General features: G+C 45.0%; 1 protein-coding gene across 2 annotated transcripts; it reads left to right on the top strand.

Annotated features, from left to right (window-relative positions):
- The first annotated feature begins 2,437 nt into the window (after window positions 1-2,437).
- Window positions 2,438-8,795, top strand: CUNH11orf42 (chromosome unknown C11orf42 homolog). 2 transcript variants are annotated; one of them, XM_023702079.1, is made up of 3 exons: window positions 2,438-4,958; window positions 7,379-8,174; window positions 8,535-8,795. In XM_023702079.1, the coding sequence occupies exons 1-3, from the start codon at window positions 4,887-4,889 to the stop codon at window positions 8,771-8,773; spliced, it is 1,107 nt and encodes a 368-aa protein (XP_023557847.1). In that variant the 5' UTR covers window positions 2,438-4,886; the 3' UTR covers window positions 8,774-8,795. The 2 variants fall into 2 exon arrangements, with proteins under 2 accessions (XP_023557847.1, XP_004642081.1); XM_004642024.3 differs by having other exon boundaries at window positions 8,437-8,640.
- The last annotated feature ends 33 nt before the right edge of the window (window positions 8,796-8,828 follow it).

Consider the following 8,828-nt stretch of genomic DNA (forward strand, 5'->3'; position numbering starts at 1 on the left):
TGGACAAGGGCGCTGGTGGAGTCTGCAGGTAAAGGAGGGGGCGGGCGCCTGCAGGATGCTGGCAGTGGCTCTGTGTATACAGGATCATGATCATCACCAAGCAGATATTTTCTGTGAAGCTGTGACTATGCACCACTGGCATCTGTACACCTTGGCCCGGCCATGTGTGCTGAGGAGGCAGAAGGCAAGGGGCTGCCCACTGCTAAGCAGGAAAACGGAGGACTTAGTTGGGACCACAAGTCAGTCAGTTGAGGGACATCTCCTTTTCTCAGCCCACCCCTCATTTCTCCCTCAGCCTCCCTAAGCTCCTCTACAGATCCCAAGCTTGGCGCCTGGTGCTGTCGGGAGGTGGCACAACCGCTGGAGGAGGAAGCCCGACTGCCTGTCTGGGAGCAGAACCCGTCCTGCTCTCAGAGTCAAGAGCTCTTCTCAGCTGGTCTTCAGGAAAGAAGTTACAGAGGGTTAGGCCCCACGTCTGAGAATCTGGATGTGACTGAGGTCAATCTGGCCAGAATACTGTTTTATGCTTCAGAACACTATTAAGACATGCCCAATTCGGTCAACCCTCTTGGTCTCATGAATAATCACTATTTCCATCCCTAAATCCCATCAAGCTTCAACAATCAAAAGCTAGGGGCCGGCCTGATAGCTCACAGATTAAGTGCCTGCTTAGGCAGATGCAGGGACAGGGGTTCAATCCCCCACATGCTGTGCAGGCTCCACCCTTGGGGTGCACTAAGACAGCAATTAAGACTGGGCATGATGGCACACGCTAGCGATCCCAGCACTTGGGAGGCTGAAAACAGGAGGATCACTAAAAGTCCCATCTGTGAAGTGAGACCCTGTACTAAATACATAAAAAAAAAAAAAAAAATTCAAAGGCTAGTCTCTGCCTGGGTCTGAAGCTTCAAGAGTAGGTGTCCCAGAAAACATGCTGCCTGGGGTACCACCTACTTGTATGACCTCTTCCCAATCTCCTTCGTGTGTACCCCCTACCAAGAATGCACCATCCCCAAGTGAATTCCCCACCAGTACCCTATCTGTCTTGGTCAATGTTAAAGCACGATGTTGCAATATGATGAAATAAGCGTATTTCACATGGCTGCAACTGCCAGAGGAAAAAGGTATTAAACAGGAAGTGTCATGATGTTGCCTTAAAAGGATTTTCAGCATGGACTCCACAGTAAAAGGAACAATGTATAGAGGGTCTTTCATACCAGCATGAGTTCAGAATCTCATATGGAAAGTGGAGAGTCACTATTATGCAAAGCATGCTGCAAGCTGCACAGGCAGACCCCTAGCTTTCCAAGAAAACTTTCATAAACACAGGTAGCCATGAAGACCTAGAGCCAGGAGCAACCCAACCCACTAAATTCAGTCAGCTGGACAAGCACCATAGGACACTATCTAGAAGAAGCAACTGCAAAGCTGAAAATGTAGATAAAGCCATCTCTAGGACTACATGGAGTCTGACTAGATCCTTATCAATAAGAACTGAAGAGATAGCAAACATCGTCTGCATAACCATGGGATGTTACACTAAAAACAAGTAGACAAGAACACCTAAAATCAATGCAGTATGGGTTCAGTCAATCTCAAAACTAATTTTTTTCACACAGTTCTCAGTTTAAATACAGTTCCCCTCCAAGCAATGATTTTGTGAATAACGGACAAAACAATAATCTGAACAGGTCTTAAGTCTTTAACTATCATATTCTTCACATAGTGATTCCTTTTTAATAAATATGTATGCTGAAAGAAATAATCGAGATATGAACAAACATGTATACATCAAGGTATTTATTACAACATCATTATAAATATAAAGAAATTCTTGTATGATTACCCCATGTCACACATACACAGCTTTTGCCTTTCCCCTCTGATACATGAAAAGGGAACTCATGTGCAACCAATGTTTACAAGCAATGAATTCTGTTCCCTTCCCACCACAGGAAGACTCTTCTAAGGCACCTTCATCCCCCAGGTGTGCAGAATCCCCCAGTAGCTGGTTCCAAAAATGTTTGTTGTCCATTGCAAGGATTTTTCTTTCTTCACCCCCAAAATCTATTCTCTTAGAGGACATTTGTATTATGTTCTGGACTGAGATTTCATACATACCATGTGATATGTTTAGAACAATTTACTGGCCCTCTCATTCTTCATTTCAACCTGAGAACAACTATAAACCCGCAAACCCATTACCTGCAATTGCAAGCTTAAAAACCTCTGATGAAATAGTTTTCTTGTCACATTGTACCCAAAATCACCTGATTTCAAATAGTATGATACTATTTACGGTCTTCATCTAATTTATTGTAAACACTCTTACATTTAACTTAAATGTTGATGTATTTGATTACAGGACACTGCCCTGAATCCCACCAGGGTATTCCTTAATGTGTTACATATCATATCATTATGATTATCCCTGTAGCCTGAGAGAAGTGAAGAGACTTGGTAGAGCTCTTTATCCCGCTAAAGTCTTTGCTACTTCATACTTTTCTGTATTACCCAGGAAGTTTGTGCAGAGAACTGCATGTTCTCAGGATGAACAGCTGCACTGCTTATGCTCTGGGCCTCTCTCTCAAGGAGACCCCAGAATGTGCCACATCAGAAGCGAATCCCAGCAGCAGGACGTGGCCCAAACAGCCCACCCCTTCAGCTCACCAACTCCATCCAGGACTCTGAAGTCATCTGTTTTCCTTCAATAACTTTCAGTCTCAGAATCTATGAGGCCAAAGGAAAGACAGACTTCTTCAATGTCGAGAGAGCAGTATGGAATTTAGGAAGTCTAGAAATCAGGGCAATCAGAAAGCAATAAAAGAAAAAAAGACAGAGGGTATAGGATTCTCGCTGAGTAGTTCATTACCCAACTGCCTCTCTGAGCCCATGTCTGTGAACAAAAATACTACAGGATTTTCCATCTACTGTCACTAACAGCCCACTGTCCCTGCCTCTATTTCATCTACCCCTTCTCATGCTGGATTCCCTTTGGCATCTACGTGTGCATCATTCTGTCTCTGTTGACCACTCCCTCTTTTGTCTCTAGCCCTATTTCCGCCTCCTTGCAATGTCTGTTTTACCCCATACCTATCTTCTGTCCCTGTGTATGCCTCTCTTGTGTTTTTTGTCTTTTTTCCTCATGCAGAATTCTTTTCTAGAGATAACACAGGTGCCATCTATATTGCACTAAGTAACTTCTCCTTGTGAACCAAAATGAACACCAGGCTAAAGGGGCACTAAAAAGAGGAATTTGGTTTCATCTGTCATGAAAAACTTGAGGTTTCTCATTTGGGAGGCAGGGGCTTCTCCCTCATCCTGCCCACTTCCTTTCTTTCAGCCGCCCTGTGCTTTCTTTCCATCTAGCACACGCCTCTCCCACCACACATTAAAGCAGAAGGAAAGTGTTCATTTCTCTTCTACCAAAAGGAACTATTGTTTAATGGTTAAAGCTGGAATCAAAATTAATTTGAATCCCTCTCTATTAACTCGCTCTATGACCTAAGCTAATTTTTTAACTTCTGAGTTTTTTCTTTCTTTACTTGTAAAATGGAATAAAAGTACCTACATCAAGAGCTCCTAAAAGGATTAACTAAAATATATGACACAGACCAGTACATGGCACAGACCCTCGCAGAGAAGAGCTCCACAAATACTTGGTATTAATTTTTCTCCTGAAAAACAAGACACAGCCCACTGACATTTGACATTCACACATACAGAACTACACCCAGAGGCCAGATACATCTCCTTTAGCAAAGTTTTCTTAACATCACTGTTTCCCACCACTGCAGAACTGCTGCTGTCTCCCTCACACCCTCTCACGCAGTTCAAATCACAGTCAGCATTGTGGGACAGCACTACATTCTGGACCGAGCCAGGACAGGATACAGCCTACACATACACAAGAACTCTTCCTGGGAACAAAGGAGGCCCTTCGAGGGGCTGAGAGGACTTTTTAGACAGATAAGGTACAGTGGGAAAGGAACTCCTAGAAAGGCTAAGCCAACTCAATAAAACACCACACAGAAATTTCTATATAAAACACAAGGGGATATAACAAACTGGAGTTGAAGAAACAGAAGCTACTAAACAAAAATCAGCCTGGGACAGGGAACTGACTGTGAACAAAGTTTTCCTCAATTTTACCTCAGTAATTCTGGTTTCCTGAAAATTCTCTTCCGTTACTAAGGCAACATCATCTCAATTAGATTTTTACCCTCCACACTGTCCCTGCTCAGCATGGCACCCTCCTACACACACACCTGCTTTTCACTACACTTATAACCCACCCATTAATAATGGGTTCATCCTAAACTACACATTAAAATTGCCTAAGAAGCTTTCAGAAGTTGTGATTCCCAGGCATATCTCAGAACAATGAAATGAGAATCTCTGGAAGTAGGAGACAGACATCGGTAATTTTTAAAGCTCTCAAGTAAATTTCAGATGCAGTCAAAGATGAGAATTGCTGAGTTCTCCATATAACTCTATACTTTCATGTCCTTCAGAACCCCAATTCAACCTCACAAAGATTTCAGTTGCTAACTGGGTTAGAACTGCAGTTAACTGGGCAGTAAATTGCTTCAGGGAGGCTACTAGAAGAGACCTAATCCTTCCCCCAAGGAACACAAAGAATTACACACACACACACACACACACACACACACACAGTGCCACCTGACACCCACATTTTCTTCCCCTAAAGCAGGTGACTCAAGACTATGAACCACAGGCTGTGATGAGGCTAGGAAATTTACTGTCCCCAAGACATCACCTAGCAGTACCTCTATGACCTCATACTGCCGTACGTCAGAGCCCAAGGCAGAGGGCCTCACCAACAGGACAGCCTGGGGTTCCTGCATCAGCCACTGCTGTTCATCATGTTTGTTGGTACCCCCCAGCTGCTAACACTGGATGAAGCTGATGCCACTTGGACCCTCATCAAGGATAAGGTTGGTAACAATAATGGCTCTGAACAGTTTGTGAGTAGGAAGGGGTGGGAAATCTAAGACAACTGTAATGAACATTTACTAAGTACCTGTTTATGTGTTAGGCACTGTGGCAAAGTGCTTTACGCAGCTGCCCCACTCAATCACAAGTATATTGAAAAAGGCTCCTTAACGGGCAACATATAGAGAGCTATTAAGAGGATAGAGAAGAAGCCACAAACCAAGTAATTGGACTTAAGAGGTCAAGAAGGCTTCCTGAAGAATAACATTCTAACGAGAGATGGGAGAATTATACAAAAAAGGGGACAAGAGTAACTGGCAAATAAAAGGGACATGATAAACACCTGTATACATTAATGAGCAGAGTGAGCAGCATACTAATTAAAGGTAGAGCATATGCAAAATCCGGGACAGAAAATATAAAAATGTGTACTTCCAGATCCCTACAGTCTTCTAGAGCTAAATTCTAGTAGTGAACTAAGGCCAAGAAATATAAAGATGACGAAAGGCTTTTAAACATCCTATAGAACCTGGACTTTACCTTCAACTCCTTTCACAGATATCCCGACCACCTTAATTCCCACAGTGAGAAACTGGAATTGGAGCCAAATATGTAACTTCAAAAACCAGAGATCTTGCCCTTATCTGGGTTGCAAGTATCTCACAAATCCCATCAATTTAATTATCAGCTATTGCATAGACAGCAACAAATTTCTCAGTTTGGAAGCTTTATGGACGAGGTTCTGGCTATATTGATCTGAAGGCAAACTTCCTTAGAGCATTCACAGACGGTATCCCACTAAGATTAAACAACCGTCTTAGGGCAAACTTAAGCAGCCTTTATGACATATAGTGCCCGGTCCTTGGAAAGCTGCTCATCACTGAGACCAGAGAAACAGAAAAAGGAGAGTCAAAAGTCTTGGTGTTTATTTGAGTAACTGGTTTTGGCACTGCAGATGTTCAACCAGGATTAGACCAATTAGAGTTAGGATGAAAGTAAATGTACTCTCCCTCCATGAGAAAACTACCTGAGTATGGAGGAACTCACTCTACTATTTCAACAGAAAATTAGGGTAGAAATACGCAGGATAAATTACTGATGATGCATTGCAAATTCAAGGAGGGCACCTTTAAAGACCTGATTTTCTATCACCAACATTGCTGACAATTTATTGGGCAAAATATTAGGCTAAACAGAACGTGGCTCAACTCCTCACTCAGAATCCAAGGTAAACGAAGAAGATAATCTTCCATAATCACTTTCCTGGCCATGTAACCCATCTTCTAGGAATCATCTCTGAGGATTCCTTCTCCAACAACTCAGGTGACCAATTTCTACTAATTCTACCACCTAAACCTTTCTAGAATCCTTCCTGCTCCCCACCTTCATTATTTCAGCTTAAAAGACCTAACATTTTGCCTGGAGTATTGATGCTCTTACATAATCAATCTCCTTTCACAGATATCCCGGTTGCAGGTGTGTCTTTGTGTCTAATAAAAAATCAGCTTCCTAAAACATTTACTTGATCGTGTCCCTACTATCCAAAACCCAAGTGGCTTCCAAGTGCCCTCAAGATAATATTCCAGTCACTTACGAAAGACATATGAGGCCTTTCATAATCTTAATACTTGTATGCCTTTCCCTCTTCACACCTAACGTCTAAGTTATATGAAATTATTTGTTCCTAAAATGTGTCCCTCATAGTTGGAAAGTTCAGGTTTCTTCACTAGCTATCCAGTCTGCCTGGATAATGACATTTTCCTACTGGTACCTTTCCCTTTCCAAGTACAAGTACTACCATCTAGAAACCTCCCTCTATCAAAGATAAAGGCCATTAAATCACTTCTTGAGGGCTGAGGAGATGGCTCAGTGGAATAAGTACTTCCCTGGCAAGCACAAGGGCCTGAGTTCAAACCCCAGTTCTGTAAAAAAAAAAAAAAAAAAAACTTGTTGGATTCTTTACACCCTACTATTACTTAGCTAACTACTGCTTATGTTCTGTCTCCTCAAATACAGTCTCATTCTTCCATGTATCCTTAGTATCAAGCATAGTCTGGCACAGAGATGTTCAAGGTTTTGCTATAGGAAGGGAATTAAAACTGGGAGATAAGCAGGAAGTATAACCTAAAATCCCAGTACACAGGAGGTTGAGGCAGAAGAGATCAAAGCCAGCCTAAACTGTCTCAAACAAAAGCAACAAACTAGGTATGTTGTAGAGATGTAATTTTTTTTTTCCTTTTGGTGGAACCAGGGATTGAACTCAGGCCCTTGCGCTTGCCAGGGAAGCGCTTATTCTACTGAGCCATCTCCCCGGACCCTGTAGAGATGTCATTAACAGTGGAAAGGTCAATCTACAATAGATTACTAGTTTACTCCTGATCCTAACACATTCCCTGACTCACAAACTGGCTACCTACTACAGGTTATCGAGGAACGCTTTGGACCCAATGTAGTGGCGGTACCTTTCTTGTCAGATGCAGCCTTCTATGACCTACTGGGTGTGCTAGTGAAACAGTCCCGGCCAGCCCATACCCGCCTGGTTTTGCCAGGCCGGCAGGGCCGAAGGGCCCTGGAACCAGTGGGACCACTACCAACCCTCCTAGAACAGGCAGGATCTGAGGATGCCTTTGCCCACTGCACGCGGGAATACTCACCAAATGGCCGAGCAGAGGTAACCTATGAAGAGATGCGACTGTTGGATGGGCAGCCCTGCCGGATCCGCCTACATACAGGTGGCCTGCGCAAGAAGGTTGCTTTCCTGCTGCTGCCACCAGGGCAGGTGAGCCTACAGCAGACTCTTCCCTGGCTCCGAAGCACCCATAGCATCTATGTCATCTACCAGGTCTTCTCTTGCTCCTGGCTGCAGCTGGAGCTGCTGCCTACAGCCAAGGAGCCCCAGCTTCTCCGGTTACAGCGGTCACTGCCTGTTGCCTTCTCCTGCCTCAAGTTTTCACTGCAGCCCAAAGGTGTTCTGGGACCCCAGAAACCTCTGACCAAAGACCCACTACCCCATGGAGCCAAATGGATCAGACCCAACCTAAGCATCATGCTGACTCTGGCCCCATCAGTACCTGCTGATGCCCCTGAAGCTGCTGCTGGGCCCGCCTCTGTCCCAGCCCCACCTACACCACCTCCCCAGGAAGGGCCAGAAAGCAGACCCACCAGGTTCTCCCACAAGGGCCGAAACCTATTCCGGAGGGGTCCCCAGATGCTATCAGGTATTACTAGAGGAAATGATGAGGTCATGGGAGGGACATAGTGGAGAGGGGAGGGAGTATGGGGAGTACAGGCAGAGGACATGTGGGGCACCCAAGACCGCACACCCCTGGTGAAGGGGTGGCACGAGGGATCCAAGGGAGGGTAAATCAGAAATATGACCCTCATATAGGGTGGGGGTGGCAGAGAAAACCAGAGGGCGGGACTGAGGAATCAGAAAAGACTACGGCATGAGTCAAGCTGTGACTATCCCAACCCTGGCAGAGAACTGGCTCTTCAGCCCCCACAGCCCCCCACCCGGACCCCAGGGTGGGGGCCCCGGGGACCCAGACCGGCACTCCATGTCCCTGCCCCTGCTGCAGGGTCTGTCCTCAGAGTTCGACAGCGACGAGTGAAGTTGGAGTGCAAGATGCAGGGGGCAAGGCCCCCAAGGTCTGGCAAGGGATACTGGTCCCCAATAAACATCAGCTGCTGTTCCCCTAAGCCATCCTGGGCCCACACTGTTTCTTCCTTCTGTGGTCCAGAGGCAGGGGAAGAGTTCCCACTTCTTGCCCTTGGCTTCAAGTTCTCTCACCCTCTAAAAGCAAAAGAGATAGCTTGAAACCTCTGCAACAATGTCCTCACCAGAGAATACTGATAACCTCTTCAGCTATGTA

Source organism: Octodon degus, unplaced genomic scaffold (genome assembly GCF_000260255.1).
Source record: "Octodon degus isolate 3935 unplaced genomic scaffold, OctDeg1.0 scaffold00146, whole genome shotgun sequence".
Taxonomy (NCBI): Eukaryota; Metazoa; Chordata; class Mammalia; order Rodentia; family Octodontidae; genus Octodon; species Octodon degus.

What these genes read in the sequence shown, in the direction of transcription:
- CUNH11orf42 (XM_023702079.1), top strand. Translation starts at nt 4,887, where the DNA reads ATGTTTGTTGGTACCCCCCAGCTGCTAACACTGGATGAAGCTGATGCC. An exon ending in GGACCCTCATCAAGGATAAG is followed by an intron (nt 4,959 to 7,378) that starts GTTGGTAACAAT and finishes TACCTACTACAG; the next exon opens with GTTATCGAGGAACGCTTTGG. An exon ending in GGGTCCCCAGATGCTATCAG is followed by an intron (nt 8,175 to 8,534) that starts GTATTACTAGAG and finishes CCCCTGCTGCAG; the next exon opens with GGTCTGTCCTCAGAGTTCGA.